The sequence below is a fragment of the Stegostoma tigrinum genome, chromosome 4, assembly GCF_030684315.1.
Source record: "Stegostoma tigrinum isolate sSteTig4 chromosome 4, sSteTig4.hap1, whole genome shotgun sequence".
In the NCBI taxonomy this organism is placed as follows: domain Eukaryota; kingdom Metazoa; phylum Chordata; class Chondrichthyes; order Orectolobiformes; family Stegostomatidae; genus Stegostoma; species Stegostoma tigrinum.
Genome location: NC_081357.1, coordinates 96,293,464 through 96,320,927, shown reverse-complemented (window position 1 = coordinate 96,320,927; position 27,464 = coordinate 96,293,464). Strand labels below are relative to the sequence as shown.

The 27,464-nt window shown below is 42.6% G+C and overlaps 1 protein-coding gene across 4 annotated transcripts in view; it reads right to left on the bottom strand.

Moving 5' to 3' along the window:
* The window catches only part of tbce (tubulin folding cofactor E), a 62,081-nt gene extending 35,061 nt beyond the window's left edge, over positions 1 to 27,020 (bottom strand). The window contains exons 1-3 of one of the 4 annotated variants that reach the window (XM_048530290.2): positions 26,950 to 27,020; positions 7,329 to 7,471; positions 400 to 484 (exon numbers count right to left, since the gene is read on the bottom strand). In XM_048530290.2, coding sequence (XP_048386247.1) covers positions 400 to 484; positions 7,329 to 7,434 — 191 coding nt within the window. In that variant the 5' untranslated portion in view covers positions 7,435 to 7,471; positions 26,950 to 27,020. Of the gene's footprint in view, positions 1 to 399; positions 485 to 7,328; positions 7,472 to 25,406; positions 25,603 to 26,949 lie in introns of those variants that run through there. The other 3 variants (XM_048530291.2, XM_048530288.2, XM_048530289.2) reach the window with 3 other exon arrangements.
* Positions 27,021 to 27,464: the final 444 nt, after the last annotated feature.

The window sequence follows — 27,464 nt, the reverse complement described above, 5'->3', positions numbered from 1 at the left end:
TAATTTATCAACTATTATTATTACCAGAGAGGTTTGGAACCTGATGGTTTATAACATAGTACAAGTTAATGTCTTATGTTATGAATGCAAGTGGATCCTCTGGTTCAATCCTCATAAGATTAGTTCCTTTGGGCATTAAGGAGAGGTAAAACGTGCAGAGTATTAAAGCGGACTGGACCTAAGGGATGTGCAGACATGTATAAGCCAATGCTTAGGTGTTGTAAAAGATGCTGAAACTCTCAGATCAGAGGAACAGGTGTGACAAAGGTCAGAATTCCAGTCACCTTCCCACTATCTAGTTGTTGGGGCATGAGATGGAGATTGAAAATTGGAAAGGATAAATGGATGCAGCTCACATAATTGTGAAAGAAATTAGACAGAGAGAAGAAATTCAAATACCTGCATTGGAAATACTGCACTCCTTCATGTGTCCCATTGTGCTTTCCTCGTTCAGGATTGTCCCATTCCACTCCAAGCCAGACTCCTAACAAACAAATGATGCATTTCTATGACTTGAATTTATTGCACACTTCACCTGCTTATCAAACCTTGTTACACGGATATTCTAACGCTTGTCACATCATTTAGAACTGTCACCTGTCCCAGAATTACTTCAGCTGTCTCAGCATGCACAATCAGTACTTCTGCCTAATTCAAACAGAAAATGCTGGAAAAACTCAGCAGGTCTGGCAGCATCTGTGGAGAGAGAAACAGTTGACATCGAGTCCTGTATGACATTTCTTTAGAATTGAAAGGGGCTGGAAATTGTGCTTTCCATCTTATTGCTGAGAGGGAATGGGAGTGGGAGAGGAGGAGGAGGAGAGTGAGAACAAACAGAACAGACAGCAACGGTGCCCAGAGCAGAAGAAAGAAAGAGTGGTGCTAATATTTGTAAAGGAAAGATAAGAATGCAAAATAGGTGTAAAATGATAGGAAACAATGGGCCCACTTTCCGACTACTATTTCCTCTATTTTCATCATTGATCTCTTTTTCAGAAAAAGTGAATTCCCTCTCCTTTGACCCCATTATATTTCTCTTTTCTGGTCTTCCAGACCAGTGTACAAATTCATTTCAGCAGCATGACCCTCAAGGTTTCCTCAGGTTTTAACCAGATTGAAACAGTACCGTGACAACCTAAATTGTGAAGATTGTCTATCACAAGCATTGTGGCAGTCTCAGCTGCATTTTGAACTGAAACGGTAAGCCACACGGGCTGAATGGCTTAAATTTGACCTCAACTTTCAATATTCACATGACTTCAGATTCCTTATCAGATTTCCTGCCAATACAGTGCGGAGCTGGAGGAACACAACAGGCCAGGCAGCTTCAGAGGAGCAGGAAAGCTGATGTTTCAGGTCAGGAATCTTCTTCAGAAATAGGGAGGGGGAAGGAAGCTGGGAAATAAATAGAGGAGGGGTGGGGCTGGGGAAGGTAGGTGGGATAGTGAAAGGTGAATGCAGGTAGGGAGTAGTGGGGATTGGTCAGTGGGATGGGTGAGACGCATAGGTGGGAGAGAAGATGGACAGGTTGCGTAAGGAAGCAGGCAGGGATGAGAGGGAGGGTTGGAAATTCTACATTTAAGTCATCGGGCTGCAGGCTCCCGAGGCGGAATATGAAGTGTTGTTCCTCCAGTTTGTGGGTGGTGTCGTTACAATTGTTGACGACTGGAAGGTGTTGTCATTTGTTGTGTAGAGTGTAGGCGGTCTATGAAATGTTCTCAGAGTCTATGCTTGGTCTCACCGATGCAGAGGAGGCCATATCGGGAGCAGCGGGTACAGTAGACCAAGTTGGAGGATGTACTGGTGAACCCTTGTCGGATATGAAAGGTTTGTTTTGGCCCTTGGATGGAGGTGAAGGGGGAGGTGTAGGGGCAGGTGTAGCGTTTCCTGCGGTTGCAGGGAAAGGTTCCGGCGGGGGGGGGTGGTGGGTTTCGTGAGGAGTGTGGAGTGGATGACAGAGCCTGTGAGAGTAGAAATAGGAGGATGGAGCAGGCAAATGCATGGTTGAGGAGCAGATGCTGGGGAGAAAGATTCACATTTTTGGATCATTGGAATGTCTTCTGGAGTAGAAGTGACCTGCATAAGGATGAAATCCACCGGAATCGGAAGGGGACTAATATACCGGTGGAGAGATTTGCTAGAGCTGCTTGGGAGGATTTAAACTAGTAAGGGGATGGGGGTTGGGACTCAGGGAGATACTGAGGAAAGACAGGAGACGGAGACTGGTGCAGTTGGGAAAAGGAGATCAGTCAGGGCAGGCAGGAACAAAGCAAAGCAGAGAATGAGGAAGGACTGATAAATTAAACAGCATTTATTTCAATGCAAGAGGCCTTACAGGTAAGGCACATGAACTTAGGACATGGGCGGGAACATGGGACTGGAGTATCATAGCAATTGCAGAGACGTGGCGCAGGGATGGACAGGTCTGGCAGCATAATGTTCCAGAGTATAGCTGCTATAGGAGGCATCAGAGGAGGCAGGGGTGCAGGGCAACACAGGAGGCGGAGTGTCATTTTTGACGAGGGAAGACATTATGGCTGTACTTAGGGAGAATATTTCTGGGAATACATTCAGGGAAGTTATTTTAGTGCAACTGAGAAATAAGAAAGGGATGATTACCTTAGAGGGGTACTACTATAGATCCCCAATAGCAGATAACAGAAAAAAAAACTTGTAAGGAGATCTGTTATCTGTAAGAATAATAGGGTGGTTATGGGTAAGGGACTTTAACTTTCCACAGAGACTGGGACTGTCGCTGCCATAGTGTAAAAGGCTTAAATGGAGAGGAATTTGTTAAAGTGTGTATAAGAAAATGTTCTGGTTCAGTAGGTGGATGTATCTATTAGAGAAGGTGCAAAATTTGCCCTACTCTTGGACGATAAGGCAGGGCAGGTAACTGAGGTGTCAGTGGGGGAGCACTTCGGGGCCAGTGACCATAATTCTATTAGTTTAAAATAGTGATGGAAAAAGATAGGCCAGATCTAAAAGTTAAAGTTCTAAATTGGAACAAGGCCAATTTTGATGGTATTAGGCAAGAACATACAAAAGTTGATTGGGGTCAGATGTTTGTAGGTAAAGGGACAGCTAGAAAATGGGAAGACTTCAAAAATGAGATAGAGAGTCCAGAGACAGTGTGTTCTTCTTTGGGTGAAGGGCAAGGCTGGTAGGTATAAGGAATGCTGGATGACTAGAGAAATTGAAGTTTTGGTCTAGAAAATGAAGAAAACGTATTTCAGGTATAGACAGCAGGGGGTCTAGTGAATCCTGAGAGGAGGACAAGGGCAGCAGGAGTAAATTTAACAGAGAAGTCAGGAGGGCAAAAAGGGATGCCAAGATAGCTTTGGCAAATAGGATTAAGGAGAATTCAAAGTGGTTTTATAAATACATTAAGGACGAAAGAGTAACCAGGGAGAGAATAGGGCCCCTCAAAAATCAGCAAGGCCTCTTATGTGTGGAAGCGCAGCAGATGGGGAGAGATGCCAAACAAGTATAAACCAATAGCATCAGTGTTTACTGTGGAGAAGAATATGGTAGCTAGAGAACTTAGGGAAATAGATGGCAACATCTTGAAAAAAATGTCCACACTACACAGATGGTGGTGCTGGATGGCTTAAAATGCATGAAGGTGGATAACTCCCAGGGACCTGATCAGGTGTACCCTAGAACTCTATGAGAAGTGAGGAAAGTGATTGTTGAGCCTCTTGCTGAGATACTTGTATCATCGATTGCCACAGATGAGGTGCTGGAAAACTGGAGGATGGCTAACATGGTGCCAATATTTAAGAAAGGCGGTAAGGAAAAGCCAAGGAACTATGAACTAGTGTGCCTGACATTGGTGGAGGGCAAGTTGTTTGAGGGAATCCTGTTGGACAGGATTTACACATATTTGGAAAGGCAAGAACTGATTAGGGATAGTCAGCGTGGCTTTATGCATGGGAAATGTGTTTCACAAACTTGACTGAGTTCTTTGAAGAAGTAATGATGAGGACTGTCTAGTAAGGCTTTCAACAAGGTTTCTTGTGGTAGACTGATTAGCAAGGTTAGACCACATGGAATACCAGAAGAACTAGTCATTTGGATACAGCATTGGCTTGAAGGTAGAAGGCACAGGATGGTGGTGAAGAGTTGCTTTGCAGACTGGAGGCCTGTGACCAGTGGTGTGCCATAAGGATTAATGCTGGATCCACTGCTTTTTGTTATTTATATAAATTATTTGGATCGGAACATAGGAGGTATGATTAGTAAGTATGCACCAAAACTGGAGGTATAGTGGACAGTCAGAGTAAAACGGGATCTTGATCAGATGGGCCAATAGACCAAGGAGTGGCAGTTGGTGTTTAATTTAGATAAATGTGAGGTGCTGCATTTTGGAAAGGCAAATCAGGGCAGGACTTGTACACTTAATGATAAGATCCTGGGGAGTCGTACTGAACAAAGAGACCTTGAAGTGCAGGTTCATGTTTCCTTGACAGTGGAGTACCAGGTAGACAGGATAGTGAGGAACGCATTTGATATGCTTGCCTTTATCAGTCAGAGCATTGAGTTTAGGATTTTGGAGGCCACGTTGCAGCTGTACAGGTCATTGGTTAGGCTACTTTTGGAATACTATGTGCAATTCTGGTCTCCCTGCTATAGGAAGGATGTTGCAAAACTTGAAAGGCTTCACAGTGGCTTTACAAAATTGTTGCCAGGCTTGGCGGGTTTGAGCTATAGGGAGAGGCTAAATAGGCTGGGGCCGTTTTCCCTGGGTTGGAGGCTGAGGGGTGACCTTATAGAGGTGTATAAAATCAAATGGGCATGGATAGGGTAAATAGACCTGGGGTGGGCAAGTCCAAAACTAGATGGCATAGGTTTAAGGTGAGAGGGGAAAGATTTTAAAGGGACCTAGGGGGCAACTTTTTACACACAGAGGGTGGCGCATGTACAGAATGAGTTGCCTGAAGAAGCAGTGGGAGCTGGTACAGTGACAACATTTAAAAGGCATCTGGATGGGTATATGAATAGGAAGGGTTTAGAGGGATATGGGCCAAGTACTGGCAAATGGGACTAGATTTATCTAGGATATCTGATTGGCATGGACGAATTGGACCAAAGGGTTTATTTCCATGCTGTACATCTCTATGACTCCAAGCTCAATACTTCCCGTGTCCAACATTCAAGATCCTATATCTGAATTGGACTCTAAGGTTTTACAGTAGATTTGTAGCTCTGGTTGTGGATGTTGTGGTTGGTTGGCGGGCCGAGCTTGTTCGTTGTTCCGTACATGTTTCATTACCCCATTGGGTAACATCATCAGTGCAGCTTCTGATGGAGCGCCGTGTGTTTTCCCAATGGACTCCGGAGTCCGTTGAGCTGGATTACCTCACTTCCGGTTTTCCATCGCAGTGGAGTACCAGGATTGGACCAAGCTTCATGTGTTTGTTGATGGCTTTCTTCGTGGAGTACCAGGCCTCTAGGAATTCCCATGCTTGTCTCTGCTTTGCTTGTCCCAGGATCTTGGTGTTGTCCCAATTGAATTGGTGGTTCTCCTTATCCATGTGGATAGGGATGAGTGAGTATTGGTCATGTCTTTTGGTAGTCAATTGATGTTCATGTACCCTTGTTGTTAATTTTCTTCCTGTTTGTCCAATGTAGTGTTTGTCACAGTCTCTGCACGGAATCTTGTATGTGACCCTGGTCCTGTCCATTGTGGGTAGTGGGTCTTTGGGTCATGTGAGCATTGGTCATAGGGTTGATGTGGCTTTGTGTGTTACTCTGATGCCCAGTGGTTGTAGGAGTCTTGTGGTCAGTTCAGATGTGCTCCTGATGTAAGGTAGCGTGATGAGTGTGTCAGGGCATGTAGTGTCTTCCCGTTGTCACGTGTGTGATAGGCATTTTCTGACCCTGTTTCTTGGAAATCCATCGTACTTGAACACCTGGAAGAGGTACTCTTCTCCTTTTTGGCGTAGCTGTGTGCTGCTGAAATGCGTTGTTGCCGTTTAAATAATGTTCCCATGCAACTTCCTTTGTGTGTGTTAGTGTGGTTGCTGTTGAAATTCAGTACTTGGTCAGAGTGTGTGGCTTTCCTGTGTACCTTTGTTAGGAATTTCCCATTGGCCCTGCGTTCCACCATGACGTCCAGGAATGGGAGCTGTTTGTTCTTCTCCTCTTCTCTGGTGGGTACACAATTTGTACACAACGGTGCTAAATCGGAAGCTGCACTGATGATGTTATCCAGCAGGCTAACGAAACATCTGCAGAACAACGAATCAGCTCAGCGAGTGAACCAAGCACTGAATGGGCCAACTAATACAGCCCTGTGAATACTATCTCTCCTTGTCTAATAACAGATAGCAGGACATACAGTCTATCGAAACTCCATCTCCGTGTGTGTGTGTCTGTGTGTTTAAAAAAACAACACAATCCATCCAAAGCATTTTTAAAAAATATCACCACCATTGTTCTCTACATCAAAATGAATGTTCGAAACAAAATAGCTATGTACATCAGATCAGTTAATAATGGAAAACTGAAATAATATTAACTTATATTGGTAACTAGCTTCAAAGTATAAAAAGAAAGCACATACATTTCTATACCATCTTTCATGATCCCAGGGTATCCCAAAGTGCCTTAGAGTCAGTGAACTACCTTTTGTAGTGTGGTCACTGTTGTAATGTAAAAGATATAGTAGCCAATTTGTACACAGCAAGTTCCCACAATGCATTGTGCTGATGAACAAGTAGTCTGTTTAAATTGGGTAGTTGAAGGATAAATATTAGCAAGTACATGGTGGAGAACTCTTATGCTCTTCTTCAAAAGTAATGCTATGAGTTCTTCTACTTCCAGGGCAGACAGAGTCTCCATTCAACATATCAGCTGCAGAACTGCACTTTTCACAATACAGCTTACTACTGCACCATCAGAATGGATCTCTTGTTCATTTCCCTTGAGTTGAACTTGAGCTCACAATCTTGTGTCTCCAAGATGGGAGTGTTACCCACAGTGCTACAGCTGACAGGGATAATGTACAAACTGCACACTAATCTTACGTCAAATAGGACTAGCGTGGGGAGTATTCTCACCACACAGACTGCTGCAATTCCAGAAGGAGACTCACCACCAACTTCTCGGGGTAATTAGAAATGGGCAACAGATACTGGCCTTGTCAATGATACCCATGTCCTATTAATGAAGAAAGAAATCTACACTAATTCTCAAAATTCCTGTGGTAATATCCAGAAACTCCTCCTTCCAGTCACTGAATAATACAAACAGAACCTTCTTTTAACCTGAGAATTACCTCAACAAGCAAGAACAGAATCAGAAAAGTTGCAATTTAACTATACCAGGCGCTGATGCGACTGTTCCTACAAAGCGCACAGTCCCGTATTCGTCCCGATACATGATTCTTCTGCCCACAGCATCACAAGGTACACTGTCACTCTGTGTCATCTTCGAAATATTTCAGTCTCTGATGGTTCATCCAAATCTAAACAAAAATTGAAGACAAATATGTCAGATTTTTCACCCCCACAATATATGACTGTGCAAAGCTGCTTCTGATAAAATTGGCAGGTTTCTGCACACTTAATCCTCTCTACTAACTCCTTCAACTCCCTTTAATGTAACTTAGGCTCAAAGAATCATGTTAAGGAGGGCATTCTGTCCATAACACCTGTGTTGGCTCTGTGAAAAAGTTATCCAAAGAGGAACATGGAAATAGGAGTAGTCCATTTAGTCCCTCATACCTATTCCACCACTCATTGAGATCATAGCTGAATTGTGACCCAAATGCAGATATCTATCTTAATGCCTTTTCCCCTAATACTAATACAAGAAGCTCATTTTGAAATTTTAAACTAATTGAGCTGCCATCAATTGTTTTATAGGAGGGAATTTCAAACATTTACAACATATGAGTGTTTCTTAATTTCACTCTGAAAGGCTCGAACTTGCAGACTGTGTCCCTTGTCCTTGATGCCCCAGCCAGCAGAAACAGTCTCTGTCCATCTATCCAATTTATTCCCCCCAAAACTTGAAAATGATTAAAAATCTTCCTTGAAGTTTCTAAATTTAAGACAGCACAGGAAAGTAGGGACATTCAGCCTCTCACACCTTTTCTGCCATTCAATGAGATTACGTCTGATCTTTGGCCTAACTCTATCTACCTGCCTTTGGCCCCTACCCTTTAAAATTTTGCTTAACAAAAATGTATCTATCTCAAATTTAAAATTAACAACTGATGCAGCATCCACTGCCATTTGTGGAAGAGTTCTAAACATCTTTGATTTGATTTGATTTGGTTTGATTTATTTGATTTGATTTCTTATTGTCACACGTTTCTAGGTACAATGAGAAGTTCTGTTTTGCGTGCAGTACAGGCAGATCATACCATACAATGTGCATGGGGATAATAGAACACAGCAAGAAATGCAATGTCACAGCTGCAGAGAAGGTGCACAAAGGTAAAGGTCAACATTAAATTTAAAATGTGAGAGTCCATTCATAAGTCTGATAACAGCGTAGAAGCTGCTGTTCTTGAATCTGTTGGTACTGTGTTTAAGCTTTTGCATCTTCTGCCCAATAAAAGATGTCAGAAGAGATTATAACTGGGCTGGGAGAGGTCTTTGATTATGTTGGCTACCTTCCCGAGGCAGCAGGAACTATAGAAGGAATCAATGGACGGAAGGTTGGCTTGTTTGTCCGACTGGGCTGTGTTCACAACTCTCTGTAGTTTCTTGTCATCCTGGGCAGAAACAGTTGCCATACCAGGCAGTGTTGCATCTGGATTGAATGCTTTCTATGGTGCATCCATCAAAATTGGTAGAAGTCTTTATGGGTCTGCCGCCTTTTGTGTGTAGAAATGCTTCCTAACATCTTTCCTGAATGGTCGATCCCTAATTCTCAGATTATGTCCCCTAGTACTAGAATTCCCAATGAGTGGAAATAATTTATCTTGATCTATCCTGTCTTATCCTGCTAATATCTAGAAGATTTCAATCAGATCAACCCTTAGCCTTCTGAACTCTAAAGGAAACAATCTCTCCTCAAACTTAACCTCTGAAGTCCAGATATCATTCTTGTAAACCTTTGTTGTACTCCCCCCAAGTTTAATATATCCTTCATAACAATACAACTGTAGTTTTTATGTAATTAGTCCTATTCCCTGATCTTTCCTTATAACACTGTGATTTACCTCTCGCCTTGACCAATCAGAGTCATAGAGTTGTACAGCATAGAAACGGACCCTTCGGTTCAACGTGTCCATGCAGACCAGATATCCTAGATAAATCTAGTCTTATTTGCCAGCATTTGGCCCCCAAAACCCAAAATGACGAAAAGCAATGACCCCAGCAACAATCTTTGTGGCACACCACTGGTCACACGCCTCTAGTCTAAAGAGCAACCCTCCACCACCACCCCCTGTCATCTACTTTCGAGCCAGTTCTGTATCAAAATGGCTAGTTCTCCCTGTATTCTGTGTGATCTAACCTTGCTAACCAGTCTACCATGAGGAATAGAACATAGAACATAGAACATTACAGCACAGTACAGGCCCTTCGGCCCTCGATGTTGTGCCAACCCGTCATACCGATCTCAAGCCCATCTAACCTACACTATTCCATGTACATCCATATGCTTGTCCAATGACGACTTAAATGTACCTAAAGTTGGCGAATCTACTACCGTTGCAAAGCGTTCCATTCCCTTACTACTCTGAGTAAAGAAACTACCTCTGACATCTGTCCTATATCTTTCACCCCTCAATTTAAAGCTGTGCCCCCTCATGCTCGCCGTCACCATCCTAGAAAAAAGGCTCTCCCCATCCACCCTATCTAACCCTCTGATTATTTTATATGTTTCAATTAAGTCACCTCTCAACCTTCTTCTCTCTAATGAAAACAACCTCAAGTCCCTCAGCCTTTCCTTGTAAAACCTTCCCTCCATACCAGGCAACATCCTAGTAAATCTCCTCTGCACCCTTTCCAAAGCTTCCACATCCTTCTTATAATGCGGTGACCAGAACTGTACACAATACTCCAAGTGTGGCCGCACCAGAGTTTTGTACAGCTTCACCATAACCTCTTGGCTCCGGAACTCGATCCCTCTATTAATAAAAGCTAAAACACTGTATGCCTTCTTAACAGCCCTGTCAACCTGGGTGGCAACTTTCAAGGATCTGTGTACATGGGCACCGAGATCTCTCTGCTCATCTATACTGCTAAGAATCTTACCATTAGCCCTGTACTTTGCCTTCCGGTTACTCCTACCAAAGTGCAGCACCTCACACTTGTGTGCATTAAACTCCATTTTCCACCTCTCAGCCCAGCTCTGCAGCTTATCTATGTCTCTCTGCAACCTACAGCATCCTTCGTCACTATCCACAACTCCACCGACCTTACTGTCGTCTGCAAATTTACTAACCCATCCTTCCACATCCTCATCCAGGTCATTTATAAAAATGACAAACAGCAGGGGACCCAACACCGACCCTTGCTGTACACCACTAGTAACTGGTCTCCAGGATGAACATTTCCCATCAACTACCACCCTCTGTCTTCTTTCGGCAAGCCAATTTCCGATCCAAACTGCTGTATCTCCCACAATTCCATTCCTCCGCATTTTGTACACAGCCTACTGTGGGGAACCTTATCGAAAGCCTTGCTGAAATCCATATACACCACATCAACCGGTTTACTCTCATCTACCTGTTTGGTCACCTTCTCAAAGAACTCAATAAGGTTTGTGAGGCACGACCTTCCCTTCACAAAACCGTGCTGACTATCCCTAAGCAATTTATTCTTTTCTAGATGATTATAAATCCTATCCCTTATAACCTTTTCCAACAACTGCGGTAAGGTCTATAATTACCAGGGTTGTCTCTACTCCCCTTCTTGAACAGGGGAACTGCATTTGCTATCCTCCAGTCATCTGGCACTATTCCTGTAGACAATGACGAGTTAAAGATCAATGCCAAAGGCTCGACAATCTCCTCCCTGGATTCCCAGAGGATCCGAGGATAAATCCCATCCGGCCCAGGGGACTTATCTATCTTCACCTTCTGAAGGATTTCTAATACCTTTTCCGTGTGAACCTCAGTCCTACCTAGTCTAGTAGCCTGTATCTCAGTATTCTCCTCGACAACATTGTCGTTTTCTAGAGTGAATACTGTTGAAAAATATTCATTTAGCGCTTCCCCTATCTCATCTGACTCCACACACAACTTACCACTACTATCCTTGATTGGGCCTAATCTTACTTTTGTCCCTTGATTAGGCTTAATCTTACTTTTGTAATATGCAGGAATTTCAAAGAGACTGGCCACAGAATTCATCCTGACTGTTCAGAGATCAGAATTCTGAAAATCTTATTTCTTTCAACAATGAAGTTGATCTTGTAAATAATAGAAGGTAAATCCCAAAAGTTAAATTAAATTGCAAAACAGACCGCAAGTTTTCAGGCAGAAACTAGTAAAAGGCAAACTTAGGACTGGTAAAAAATAACCTCCATTCTTGTGTTGTAAGTTATCAATATACAGAACAGATGACTGGACAGATCAGAAGCAAATACATCAATCTTTTCCAGACCTAATGGTTGCCATAATTGGAGAGACTTCAGGGACATACAAGGTAGGGAAATGAAAGTGGGTCAAATGACCACTTTCTGATGTTGCCCTGACACAATGAAATAACAGAGTTATCAGAATTATTTCTCACACTAAAATTAGCTCTGATACAAAACTGTAAATCTCACCTCCTAATTTATTCAGCACTCTGGTCACAGCGTTAGAGCAGCCTTCACATGTCATGTCGATCTTGTTGAACACCTTCCAATAACCTTTTGAAAGTTCTACTGAATTTGCCTTCTTACTCTATCTGGCAGCGTATTTGAGATTTTAATAATACAATACATCAGTAGGTTTGTCTTAAATCTCCTGGCCATCATTTTGCTAATTATCTTAACTCCTCTGTTTTCTGATTACAGACTGTCCCACAGGGAAACACTTTCCCCCTATCTACTACTCTCAATTTGGGACATAAAATTTTTGCTTAATCTTCTCATAAAATCATTACAATACTGGCCTTATTAAGTTCATGCCTTCTAATGAGAACAACCCTGATTTCCCCACTTTCTTCTCTGCATCCACTCTAATACCTTGACACATAGTCATACAGTCATCTTTCCTAAAGTGTGATGACCAGAACTGAAAACAGTACACCAGCTAGGACATTAACTAAAAAAGTTAAAGATAATATCAACTTTAAAAAGAGAAAAACATATAATTATGCAATTATGGGTGGCAGGTCTAAAAGCTGTATAGATCAAAAACTACAAAGTTTCATTGAAACTTAATAAGGAGGGAAAATTAGAATATGAGAGAACCCTAACTAGAAACACATCTGTCATAGGAAATATATTAGAAGCTTCTATTGAAGATGTTATAGCAGGGCACTTAGATAAGTTCAAGGCAATTGTACAGAATCAACATGGGTTTGTGAAAGGGAAATCACATGTAAACAACTTAATGGAATTCTTTGAGAAAGATGGGCTGGAAATAAAAGGGAACATGTGGATGTACAAATGTGAAATGGTATTTAATAGGGTACTGTAAAAATTATTGTAGAAAATACAGAATATAGAGTAGACATAAATGGGGCATTTTATGTTAGTGAGAAGTAACAAATGGTGGGCCATTGTTCTGCTGAGGCCTCAACATTTTTCAATTTACACAAGCACTTACTAAATTTGCAGGTGACACAGAGATAGGTAGGAAATTAATTTGTGAAGAAATAAAGGAGGCTGCAAAGTGATTGAAATAGATTAAATGAGTAGGCATAGAATTGGTAAATGGAGTATAATGTAGGAAAATACAAAACTGTGCATCTTGACAATAAAAAAAAAGTTTTTATCAAATTGGTAAAACATTGCTCTGCATTTCAGAGGTGTGCAATCTGTTCCAGTACATGACTGGGAAGAAGATCTGCAGATACAGCACCTAATTAGGAGAATTAATACAAAGCTTTTGTTTATTACAAAATAAATTGAGTACAAAATTAGGGACGTTATGCTTCAGTTGTACAGGACATTGCTGAATTTAAGTTTTGTTTTTATGCGTTTGCGGGACATGAGCATCACCATTTATTGCAGTTCCTAGCTGACCTTGTGATAGTGAGCTTCCTTCTTGAACTGCTGTAGTCTTTGTGCTGTAGGTAGACCTAGAATGCCATTAAGGATGGAATTGCAAGAGTTTTACCCACCGACAATGAAAGAATTTGGAGCACTCTGTAGGGTACTGGTTACCTTATTTAAGGAAGGATTTAAAAGCATTAGAACAGTTCACAGAAGGTTTACTAGACTAATACCTGGAACAAGCAAATTATCTTATGAGGAAAGGTTGGACAAGCTGGGTTTATATCTGTGGAATTTAGAAGGTTAAGAAGCGACTTGATTGAGGCATACAAGATGCTGAGGGGTCTTGACAGTAGATGTGGAGAGAATGTTACATCTTATGACAGAATCAAAAACTAGAGGTCTCTACTTCAAAACACAGGGTCCCACATTTAAGATAGTGAGGTGGAGAATTTTTTTTTCCTCAGAGGGTCGTGAGTCTTTGGAACTCGTCTTCAAAAGGCAATGGAATGAGAATATGTTTTAATGGAGGCAGATAATTCTTAGTAAGCTAACGGGTGAAGGGCTTCGAGGGCAGACAGGGTGTGGAATAATTAGATCAGCTGTCGCAGAGCCAACACAAATAGCTAAATGCTCCCACTTTGTACATTCATGTATAATCATTTTTTTGAGAGGGGTGAGGGCTTGAGGCACAGTAGCGGGTCCCTACTTTGGGGCCAACAGACCCAGGTTCATGTACCACCTGCTCCAGAGGTGTGTGTAAGAAAATATTTGAACAGGTTGATTAGAAAATGTCTATGATCATATTGGGCTACTGGGAACATAGGAATTGCTAGATAAAAAGGTTAATGATTATCCGCTTTTGCATTTTCACCCTGATGGTCACACAATAAATTAATAATATCATGACAACCAATCATCCAGCCTGTAACAGTTGTCCAAATATAAAGTGAGGGAAACCCAGTGAAGGGAAGCTTAGGGAATAAGAGGTTCAACATCACTTGTTTCTCCCAACATGAACAATACCTCATGTCTCATGTCTCACGAGTCATATAGTGAATCCCAAAATATTATTTCCTGAAAAGAACTCTGTTAGATATGCATGTGATCAAATCAATACCAACTTTTTCATCATCTGCCTAAAGCAGTCTGTTCTCCAGATTGAAGATTTACTGACTGAATTTATCTCACATTTACCCCATTCAAATTCAGACCATATTCTCCGATTTTGTTGTTCTGGACAAGGTGAAATTACCTTGCGATGGTCAACATTATCTAGTTACTTTAGAATCCCAAAACAAAAAATAAATTGCATTTATACAGCACCTTTAATGCAGTTAAACATCCCAAAGTGGTTTACAGGAGCACAAATGGTCAAAATCGGATGCCATGCCCCATAAGGAAGTATTACTAAAGGTAATAACCAAAAGTCAAAGGGGGCTGTTTTAACAAAAAGAGTGAGGCACAATGTAAGACTGGATCATTTTACACCCAGTCATCTGATGACAGGCATCTTGGTGAGACGAAGAATGTCAGAGATCAGGAATAGGCCAGAACTGGAGAAATGCAGAGCTCAGAAGGTTACAGAACAGGGTTTTAAGTGATAAAACTTTACTTTTCCTCTAATAATCAGTTACAATTTGTACAATACTGAAAACAACAATTAGTCTTCCCAGCGTTATGACAATATTCGCCGATGAGAGCTACATTTTGGGACTAACATTAACATTCAGTTCTGTTTCAACTTTAAACAAAAATAACGGGCAAATAATAAATTATATGCATCTGGACAGTTTATAAAAGTAAAGCTCACAATTATCAAATGTAAAGTCAACTTGGAAGTCCTCGAACAAAATTGGAGCCTGACTGTAGGGAGGAATTCAATAAACATGAAAAGATTTTCTGTGGCATCGCTCAGAGTAAAACAGATTACACAGTTGAGAGAGGATACTAGAGTGTAGGAGTGAGAGAGGGCTCGAAATCTTGACTGAAGTAATTTGGAAAGTAATCTGGATGAGGCTTTCTCAGAAGCAGCAAAGGTTTTTATTTACGTAACCCTGGCATGCATTCAGGTCTCTAAATTGGGAGCTATATTACATGAGCACCAATGTATGAGAGTGCGAGGGCAGACACTTGGCAGTACAGAGGGTGCTAGGGAGCGGAGCAATGATTGTGGGGTGAGTCATAGTCCAGGGGTTCACAAACTGGGGTCTGAACACCTCTCACGATCTGCAGAGTAATGTGGAAGTGATAATGAGACTGTTTTGGTGAAGCTGGGAGGCTGCAGTGCAGTGAGATAAATAACATACTGAGGCCAGATCACCCCCACAGTGAGAGCAGGTTCCATTCATCTCTGATATCTGTAATTAAAGACCTGTTTTCGTAAAAGCATTATTAAAACATCCTGTAGATTTAAAAAAAATATTTCCTGGGATGTAAGAGTCTTTGGTAATGCTACCATATTTTTCCAAATTCAAACTGTCCTTGAACCGAGTAGCTTGCTAAGTATTTCAAACGGCAGTAGGTCTGGAGTCACATATACAGCATGTTCACATTAGAAGTATTATATAGAATTATAACTTCATAGAGTTCATGGAATAAGCTCCTGGAGTTTGGGAGCCATTGGGTGAAAATATAGGTTATCAGGAAGATCAACTTCAGCAACTTCTTCGTTATATATGAACACTTATTGGGAGATTTGTTCTGCACCACTTATTAGTTATAACACTAAGCCTAGAGTAGAGCGGAGGATAAGAAATGCAGTACTGTAAATTAACTATGAGAGTAGAGGAGATTACGAGTTGTGGTTATATTAATAATCTGTTAGGAACAATTGGGGTTTTAAAAGCTACAGAGCACCTGTGAGCACTTAAGACATTAATAGGTATGCAGAGCAAATGATAACAGCTAACCCTGCATACGCACAAGTTAATATTTTAACACCAAATACACAGACCATAACAACATTTCATCTTGTAATTAAACCTATAAAAGATAAAACGTATTGGAATTTTGAGGCAACTTTGAGCTCACTTTGCTAAAGGTTGCCTAAGTGGCCAGGAGACACGTGATTCCCTAAGTATGAGTTATAACTGGCACCAGTGCAAAGCACTTTACCTTCTGTTTTATCTTATCAACCTGAATGAACAAAATGTTTGTGTTTTGCTGGTCCTTGAGATAAAACATGCATGGTAGTATTACAGTAAAGAACAATATATGGCAGTATCATAAAACATAACAGTGGTATTCTCAGGTATGGCAGCACTGCAGGGAGATGTCAGTATTAGGAATGGCACAGTAGATACTAGGATGGCAGGTTCAGTTGTAGGAGTAATGAGGCTTGAATATGTTGACAAACATAATTGCATAAAACACTGGCATACTCTGTGGTCTGGAAAATTCACAACAAAATCAGCAAGTTGGGCAGGTAATGGGTACAGCATGAACAGGGAACAGCATAAAGATAGGCCAGTGAGTGGCAGACATTAAAATCCAAATCAATTACTGAGATTAGATCTCCTGACAAAGGTTACAGCCTGGAAATGGAAAAATCGTAACTGGGAAGTCAATTTCTCATGTCTGATCAGTTCTAACAACTTCTCCAAATGAGAGACAGGAAATGTACAGACCTTCATTATTGTTCAATTTGATTGCTGGAAACCCAATAACTGGATGAGAATTAAACTGTGGGATTTATACAGTTATAGAGTCACAGAGCATGGAAACAGACCCTTCAGTCCAACTAGTCCATCCCGACCATAATCCCTAACTAAACTAGTGCTACTTGCCTGCGTTTTGCCCATATCATAAAACATAGAACATAGAACATTACAGCACAGTACAGGCCCTTTGGCCCTCGATGTTGTGCCGACCTGTCATACCGATCTCAAGCCCATCTAACCTACACTATTCCATGTACGTCCGTATGCTTGTCCAATGACGACTTAAATGTACCTAAAGTTGGCGAATCTACTACCATTGCAGGCAAAGCGTTCCATTCCCTTACTACTCTCTGAAGAAAGAAACTACCTCTGACATCTGTCCTATATCTTTCACCCCTCAATTTAAAGCTATGCCCCCTCATGCTCGCCATCACCAACCTAGGAAAAAGGCTCTCCCTATCCACCCTACCTAACCCACTGATTATTTTATATGTTTCAATTAAGTCACCTCTCAACCTTCTTCTCTCTAATGAAAACAGCCTCAAGTCCCTCAGCCTTTCCTCATAAGAACTTCCCTCCATACCAGGCAACGTCCTAGTAAGTCTCCTCTGCACCCTTTCCAAAGCTTCCACATCCTTCTTATAATGCGGTGACCAGAACTGTACGCAATTCTGCAAGTGCGGCCGCACCAGAGTTTTGTACAGCTTCACCATAACCTCTTGGTTCCGGAACTCGATCCCTCTATTAATAAAAGCTAAAACACTGTATGCCTTCTTAACAGCCCTGTCAACCTGGGTGGCAACTTTCAAGGATCTGTGTACATGGACACCGAGATCTCTCTGCTCATCTACACTACTAAGAATCTTACCATTAGCCCTGTACTTTGCCTTCCGGTTACTCCTACCAAAGTGCAGCACCTCACACTTGTCTGCATTAAACTCCATTTGCTACCTCTCAGCCCAGCTCTGCAGCTTATCCATGTCTCTCTGCAACCTACAGCATCCTTCATCACTATCCACAACTCCACCGACCTTACTGTCGTCTGCAAATTTACTAACCCATCCTTCTACGCCCTCATCCAGGTCATTTATAAAAATGACAAACAGCAGTGGACCCAACACTGACCCTTGCGGTACACCACTAGTAACTGCTCTCCAGGATGAACATTTCCCATCAACTACCACCCTCTGTCTTCTTTCAGCAAGCCAATTTCTGATCCAAACTGCTATATCTCCCACAATTCCATTCCTCCGCATTCTGTACAATAGCCTATTGTGGGGAACCTTATCGAATGCCTTGCTGAAATCCATATACACCACATCAACCGGTTTACTCTCATCTACCTGTTTGGTCACCTTCTCAAAGAACTCAATAAGGTTTGTGAGGCACGACCTTCCCTTCACAAAACCATGCTGACTATCCCTAATCAATTTATTCTTTTCTAGATGATTATAAATCCTATCCCTTATAACCTTTTCCAACAATTTACCAACAACTGAGGTAAGGCTCGCTGGTCTATAATTACCAGGGTTGTCTCTACTCCCCTTCTTGAACAGGGGAACCACATTTGCTATCCTCCAGTCATCTGGCACCATTCCTGTAGACAATGATGAGTTAAAGATCAATGCCGAAGGCTTGGCAATCTCCTCCCTGGCTTCCCAGAGGATCCGAGGATAAATCCCATCTGGCCCAGAGGACTTATCTATCTTCACCTTCTGAAGGATTTCTAATACCTCTTCCTTGTGAACCTCAATCCCACCTAGTCTAGTAGCCTGTATCTCAGTATTCTCCTCGACAACAATGTCGTTTTCTAGAGTGAATACTGTTGAAAAATATTCATTTAGTGCTTGCCCTATCTCATCTGACTCCACACACAACTTACCACTACTATCCTTGATTGGGCCTAATTTTACTTCCGTCATTCTTTTATTTCTTAAATACCTATTGAAAGCCTTAGGGTTTACCCTGATCCTATCCGCCAACAACTTCTCATGTCTCCTCCTGGCTCTTCTGAGCTTTCTCTTTAGGTCTTTCCTGGCTACCTCGTAGCCCTCAAGTGCCCTAACTGAGCCTTCACATCTCATCCTAACATAAGCCTTCTTCTTCCTCTTGACCAGAGATTCTACCTCCTTCGTAAAGCACGGCTCCCGCACTCTACAGCTTCCTCCCTGCCTGACAGGTACATATTTATCTAGGACACACAGGAGCTTTTCCTTGAATAAGCTCCACATTTTTAATGTGCCCATCCCCTGCAGTTTCCTTCCCCATTCTATGCTCCCTAAATCTTGCCTAATCTCATCGTAATTGCCTTTCCCCCAGCTATAACTCTTGCCCAGTGGTATACACCTATCCCTTTCCACCACTAAAGTAAACATAACAGAATTGTGATCGCTATCACCAAAGTGCTCACCTACTTCCAAATCTAACACCTGGCCGGGCTCATTACCCAGTACCAATTCTAATGTGGCTTCGCCCCTTGTTGGCCTATCTACATACTGTGTCAGGAAGCCCTCCAGCACACTCTGGACAAAAACTGACCCATCTATAGTACTCAAACTATAGTGTTCCCAGTCAAACATTTCCCATTCATGTATTTGTCCAAATGTCTTTTAAAGATTGGATCTGCATCCACCACTTCTGCCTGTTTACCTGTGATGCAAATTTCAAAAATTTACGCACCTGAACCCTGATGTCTCTGCTCTACAACACTACCCAGGGCCCTAGCATTAATACAATTAAGTGCTGCCTTTCTTTGTTTTACCAAAATGCAATACCTTACATTTATCCAATTTAAATTCCACTGCTACTCCTCAGCCCATTGACCTAATTAATCAGGATCTCTTTGTAATCTTAGACAACTTTCTTCACTGATGACTATATCACCAATTTTGCTGTCGTCCCCGAACTTACTAACAAAGCCTCCTATATTCTCATCCAGATCATTAATATAAATGACAAAGGTGAAGCCAGTACCAATCCCTGTGGAACACTGCTGCTCAAAGGCCTCCAGACTGAAAAACAACTCTCCACCACCTTCTGTTTGCTACCTAAAGCTAATTTTGTATCCACCTGGCAAATTCACCATGAAACCCATGTGATCTAACTTTACTAATTAGTTGACAATGTGGAACCTTATCAAAGGCTTTAATAAAGTCCAAGTAAACAACATCTACAACTCTGTCCTCAATCATTTTGGTTACTTCCTCAAAAAAACTCAAGCAAGTTTGTCAGACAAGTTTTCCCCTCGCACAAAACCATGGTGACTAACCTTAATCATTCTTTGCCTCTCCAAATGCTTGTAAATTCTATCTTTCAGAATCAGCTCCAACAACTTCCCACACTGCCAATGTGAGAACCACAGGTGTATAGCTCCCAGGGTTGTCCTTATAGCCTTTCTTAAATAAAGGCACAACATCAGACATCCTCCAGTCGTACAGCACCTCATCCATAGTTATATAGGATTCAAATATTTCTGCTATAGCCCCCACTATTTTCTCCCTAACTTCTCAAGTACCCTGGGTCACAATTGATCAGGTCCTGGAAATTTATCCACCTTTATGTTTTCTAAGACTTCCAGCGCTTCCTCTTTTGTAATGTGAATTGTTTCAAAACATTGATATTTAATTTCCTGAGTTCTCCAGCCTTCATTTCTTTCTCCACAGTAAAAGCTGATGCATTAATATTTATTTAATATTTCTCCCATCTCCTGAAGTTCAACACAAAGATGGCCTCATTGATCTTTAAGAGGCCCTACTCTCTCTCTCTCTCGAGTTGTTCTTGTGCTCTGAATGCATTTGTAGAATCTCTTTGGATTATTCTCACCATATCTGCCAAGGCTATTTCATATCCTCTCTTTGCACTCCTGATCACCTTCTCAAGAATGTCCCTAGAGTCTTTATATTGTTCAAGAGATTCATTTGATTCCAGCTTACAAAGTGTAGAGCTGGATGAACACAGCAGGCCAAGCTGCAAGATCCCAGTTGTCCATATGTAACGTATGATTCTTCTTTATTTTTGACTAGAACCTCAACTATATTTTTTCATCGATTGTTCCCTAATTTTATCAGTCTTAGCTTTCACTGTAACAGAAACATAATGCCACTGAACTCTCATTATCACACTTTTGAAAGTCTCCCACTTGTCAGTTTTTCCTTTAGCTGTGAACTATGTGACCCAATCAACTTTTGAAAGTTCTTGTTCCATGCTATTAAAATTTGCCTTCCTCCAAGTAAGAACTTTAACTTTTATGGAACACCAATGCTTTTTACAGCTATTTTAAAACAAATAGAATTATGATCGCTAATCCTGAAGTGTTCCCCAACTAAAACTTCAGTCACCTGCCCAGCCACATTACCCAAGAGAAGGTCAAGTTTTGCTACTTCTCCAGTAGGAACATTTACACATTGATAAAGAAAATTTTCTTGGAACACATTTAACAAATTCTTAACCATAAACTTTTAACCCTATGGCATTCCCATAATGAGAAAATAATTTTGGCAGTGTTTTTCAGTAATTAATTTGATTATGGCATTTTTAAAGAGATAGAAAATACCAGTGTAATGACTGATAAATGATTTTAATCAAAATTTAAGTTTTGGGGTAAAGGTGAGTGAAAAATAATTAAAGAGGAAAGCAGAGAGTTGAGAGTGCATGGAATAGTTTGCCAGTGGTAGTCGTGGAAGCAGAGTCATTAGTGACATTTAAGCGACTGCTGGACATGCACATGGACATCAGTGAATTGAGGGGAATGCAGGTTAGGTTATTTTATTTTTGGATTAGGAATATTCCACGGCACAACATCGTGGGCCGCAGGGCCTGTACTGGGCTGTACTTTTCTATGTTCTATGTAATATGAGTGAAGAATGTTAAATTAAGAGGCGACTTGTATTCATCGCACTCCTTTCTAGACCTTAGGACATAGTCAAGGCTATGAAGTCATTGACATACAGTATGACAATCAATTTGCCACAGAATGTTCCCACAAGTGCAGAGGACAGCAAGCCCTCTTGGGGAAAAAACCTGGCTTGGAGTGTCTGCAGGCCCATGCCTTAAGAAAGGACTATAATGTTTGACCTTTTAAACTTCATTTATTTATTTTTCTGCTTGTGTAACTAAGATTTGTACCTAGGTACCTTCTACCTAAGATGGCACTGTGTGTTTATTTTTCCTATTCATTTTCGCTGGCTAGCCAGCATTTCTTGCCCATCCCTAGTTGCCCTTGAGAAGGTGGTGGTGAGCTGCCTCCTTGAACTGCAGAGGGAATTCCAAGATTTTGACCCAGCGTCAGTAAAGGAATGGTGATATACTTCCAAGTCAAGATGGTGAGCAACTTGGAGGGGAACCTGGAGGTGGTAGTGTTCCCATATATCTGATGCCCTTGTCCTTCTAGACAGAAGTGGTCGTTGGTTTGGAAGGTGCTGTCTGAGGATCTTTGGTGAATTTCTGCAGTGCATCTTGTAGATAGTACACACTGCTGCTACTGAGCATTGGTGGTGGGAATGAATGCTTGTGCATGTAGTGCCAATCAAGCGGGCTGCTTTATCCTGGATGGTGTCAAGCTTCTTGACTGTTGTTGGGGCTGCATTCGTCCAGTTAAGTGGGGAGTATTCATCGCACTCCTGATTTGTGCCTTGTTGATAGCAGACAGGCTTTGAGGAGTCAGAAGGAGAGTCAGGAGGTGTAGTGACATTGTACACTTTTCACTGCACTCTTCTACCCACCCTTGAGTACATGTGACAATAAAACCAATTCCTAGATGTAAACAGCAACTAACCTGTTTAATGATCTTGGCTGAAGCAATGATATTGGTCAGAATATGGCAAGAACTCTTCCTTCAGTACTTGCTTTTTAAGACTATTAGAAAGGGTGGCCAAGAACTTGAATTAACATGTCAACCAAAAGATGGCACTCCCTCTCCGCTGCATTGGAATGTTGGATCATGTGCTCAAGGTCTCTAGAGTGGAGCTTGAAATCACAAACTTCCGATTCAGAGGCAAACGAATACAGGATTACAACAGATTAGAAAGGAGAGTATTAGATTTGTGTGTTAAAGATATACTTGGGGAAGACAGAAATGAGAACTGAACAGAGGAAAATGATGAAATGCTGGTTTAAAACAATAAAGAGTAAGCATAAAAGGCAATGTTGGGCACCGCTGCACCAAGAAGTTTAATATAGAAAAGAACAGGGGTAGTCCCAATCAGATAAGAAAAACTCAAATTACAGCAAGGGTAAAGAACAAGGAAGAATCAATATTAATTTAAGCAGTGTTTATTTGGAATTTTGCAGATGATCAATGTGTGTGCACTGCTGAACTGGGAGAAGGGTAACTAGTACCCTTCTAGTGGAGTGCCACTGGAATCAGTGCTGGGATAACAGCTATTTACATATGTATTATTGACTGAGACAAGGGAAATGCATCTGCTATAGCGAAGTTTACAAATAAGACAAAAGTAGGTATGAAGACAAGTGGTGAGAATGACACAAACAGTCTGACGATAGAACAGCTGAAAAGGAAGAAACCTGACAGATAGAATATAATGTGTGAAAATGTGTGCTTATGCATTTTGGCTGGAAGAACAAAGGAGGAGAATGTTGTTTAAATGGAGAAAGACTGCAGAAAGCCAGAGAACAGAGGAATTGGGAGTCCTTCTGCATAAATCAGAAAAAGGTAACACACAAGTTCATCAGATATTAAGGATGGCAAATGGAATGTTGGATTTTATTTCAAAGAGAATGGAGAATAAAATAAAAAGATCTTGCTAAAACTGTACAAGGCATTAGTGAGACCACTCCTGGAATACTGTGAACAGTTTTGGTTCTCTTACTTAGGTAAAGGTATACAGCTATTGTAGCCAGTCTAAAGATGGTTCACTAGTTTGATCCTGGATATCAGGAGGGGGAACTGTCTAATGAAGAGTGTTAAATAGGTTGGGCCTACAACTCACTGGAGTTTAGCAGAACAAGACATGTCATTAATGAAACATAGAAGCTTCTTGGAGGACTTCACAGGTGGATTTGGAAGGGTTGTTTCCCCTTTGAGAACCTAGGATCATACAGCATAATTTGAGAATAAGGGCTCACCCGTTTAAGACAGAAATGAGAAGGAATTTCTTCTCTGAGGGTGGTGAATTTGTGGAATTCTTTATCACAGAGGTCTGTAGAGGCTGGGTTATTAAGTATATTCAAGGTTGAAATAAGGGAATTTTGAACCAGTAAGAGAATCAAGGGTTATGAAGAAACTGCAGGAAAGTGGAGGGGCAGTACGGTGGCTCAGTGGTTAGCACTGGCTGCCTCACTGCACCAGGGACCAGAGTTCGATTTTTCGGGTGACTGTGTGCAGTTTGCATGTTCTCCCTGTGTCTCCTTGGGTTTCCACCCACAGTCCAAAGATGCGCAGGCCAGGTGGGTTGGCTGTGTTAAATTGTCCATAGTTTTCAGGGATGTGTCAATTCGGCGGGGTGTAGAGAAATGGGTTTGCGTGGGATGCTCTGAGGGTTGGTGTGGACTGGTTGGGCCGAACGGTCTGTTTCCACACTGGAGGGATTCTATGGTAAGATTACTGGAATAGATTTGATTGGGTGAATAGCCTACGTCTGCAGCCATGTCTTATGTTCTTTAAGTCAAAAGTGTGCGATGATCCAAGGGTGGAGGTGGTGCAAAATACAGACTTGTAAGATTTGACAGGATGACTGTTGGGGAAACACTGGGGTCACAGGGACACTCAGCCCATTCCCATCACAGAAATTGAACACGGGTGGCCTATATCTCAACTTCATTGACTTCCCTTAGTTCCCTAATATTTAGTCCTCATCCTGAGGAAAAACCCAAAAATCCAAAATTTGAAACCATTAAAACAAACAGCCAGCCTGCATACCAAACTGTGTAGGAAATAGCATGCAAAAGAGATGTACCACAATGTTACTTGAGCTGGAGTAATTTAGCAACGAAGAGAGACTAGATACGCTCGGGTTGTTTTCCTTGAAGGGGTGAAGGCTGAGGTGATGTGACTGAAGTGTAAAAAAGGATGTGAGGCAGAGAGAGTAGGTAGGAAGACAATTCTCCAGTGTACAGGGGGTCAATAAGTAGGGGGCACGGTTTTAAGTTAAGGGGCAAGAGAATTAGATGGGATTTGAGGATTTTTGTTTGCACCCAGAGGGTGGTGGGTATATGGAACTCACTGCCTGTAGGGTGGTAAAGGAAGGAACCCTCACAACATGTATGAACTAGTTGGATGAGCACCTAAAGTCAGACACAGCACACAAGGTAACGGACCAAGGGCTGGAAAATGGAAGGATGTTTGATGATGGGCGAGAACCCGAAAAGGTTCGTTTCCCAAATGTAAAAAGAAAAGCTCTTGGACAGTTGTAGATTCCCACCTGCCCTTTTGTGTATATGTGAACCTTCGTGTCATCCCCAACAGTCTACCCTCTTTAATGGTTAGGTCTGTTCTGGACTGATCTCAGCAGAGGGGATCTCCACAGCTGATGATAGTCCAAGTCTTGTACCTCTCCCACCGCCCGAGGAGTGACATTTGTGTTTATTAATTTCCAACCGCTTTTCCTAGGGCCCGGGCCCTTAACATGGGGACATGCCTGACTTAGGCCCTTCTGCCGCCACCGTTAAACCCACCGTGACCTTGCTGGTGAGGGCCGGACCCTCCCTTCTTCCTCCTCTCCGCTTTGCCGCTGACAAGAACCTTGTCACCTTCTTCCGGGCCGCCACCCTCGTGGGTCACCCCGCGGGTTCCGTCACGAGGGTAACCTGCGTCCGGAACTCCTGTCGGGGCGCAGCGGTTTCCGTAACGGAGGCATACCAGGAGGCGACCGACCGTACGTCACTTCCTGGGCAGCCGCCCGATCCTCTCGGCCCCTGCCGGTTGGAGGAATGCAGCGACAAAAGGGCGGTGGCCCCCTCCTCCAAATGCACCCCATCGTGCCCGAACACGTTTGTTATCTTTAATAGCAGTATCATCTCTGATGAAGGGTCTAGGCCCGAAACGTCAGCTTTTGTGCTCCTGAGATGCTGCTGGGCCTGCTGTGTTCATCCAGCTTCACATTTTATTATAAGATAATAACCCTGCAGCCATATGGTATCAATGTGGACTTCACCAGTTTCAACTAGACGACATGTCCATCATGGGCCTCCTGCAGTGCCACAATGATGCCACCTGAAGGTTGCAGGAACAGCAACTCATATTCCGCCTGGGAACCCTGCAGCCTAATGGTATCAATGTGGACTTCACCAGTTTCAAAATCTCCCCTTCCCCTACTGCATCCCTCAACCAGCCCAATTCGTCCCCTCCCCCCACTGCACCACACAACCAGCCCAGCTCTTCCCCCCCACCCACTGCATCCCAAAACCAGTCCAACCTGTCTCTGCCTCCCTAACCGGTTCTTCCTCTCACCCATCCCTTCCTCCCACCCGAAGCCGCACCCCCAGCTACCTACTAACCTCATCCCACCTCCTTGACCTGTCCGTCTTCCCTGGACTGCCCTATCCCCTCCCTACCTCCCCACCTACACCCTCTCCACCTATCTTCTTTTCTCTCCATCTTCGGTCCGCCTCCCCCTCTCTCCCTATTTATTCCAGTTCCCTCTCCCCATCCCCCTCTCTGATGTAGGGTCTAGGCCCGAAACGTCAGCTTTTGTGCTCCTGAGATGCTGCTTGGCCTGCTGTGTTCATCCAGCCTCACATTTTATTATCTTGGAATTCTCCAGCATCTGCAGTTCCCATTATCTCTCACATTTTATTATCTTGGAATTCTCCAGCATCTGCAGTTCCCATTATCACTGATTAAATTTATAGTTAGTAGGTATTATTTACTCTTCTAGATGGGAAGTGTGAACGGAAAGTCCCCCCGACATCTGCACAACCAGCTCCCGGGCAGGAACAGCACAGGGTTCAGTAAAGAGGGAAGTGACCCACCCCCCAGCACGGGGTTCAGTACAGAGGGAGGTGATACCCCCTCCTCTCCCCCCCCCCTCCCCCCACAACCAGCACGCGGTTCAGTACAGAGGGAGGTGATACCTTCATCCCACACTGAAATAAAAATAAAACTTAAAGTCCTCTGCTCACACAGTCCCAGGTCAGGGACAACACGCGGGTTAATACAGAGGTTCACGGAGCACAGTACCAAATCAAACACAAACCATAAAGTCGAATGGAAACTCACCAAATCACAATAACATCAGCTGGGTCGATGAAGTAGCCCAGGGCCCTGCGGTGACCACCTTCTCAAAAGGCCTCGCCCCTGTCAAAAGCAGCACATGCTGTCTCCAGCCGAGCTCAGACTCTCAGGACGGACACGGCCCACTGTCTGGACCTGCTGATGGTCAGCTTGTCCAGGCCCTGAACTGGGTTCAAATAACCTGGTTACGGAGGTTATTACACAGCTGGAGTAGCTGGAATTTGAACCTTAGCTTACTGGCTCAGAGGTAAGGACACTACCAGTGAGCCACAAGAGCCCTAGTGATATGTATAGTATAACTTTTCTAACAGCCAACTAACATCAAATGCAGAAACTGTATCAACACTTCTATTATCGACCAAGGCCCTGGTCAATCACTTCTAAGGTGATCCAGTTGAGAACCAGACATTTTCTAATCCAGCTGTTCACATTATTACACACCGCTGGAGAGGTAGAACCTGAACCCTGGGCTCCGGGTGCAGGAATAGGCACAAGTGGGC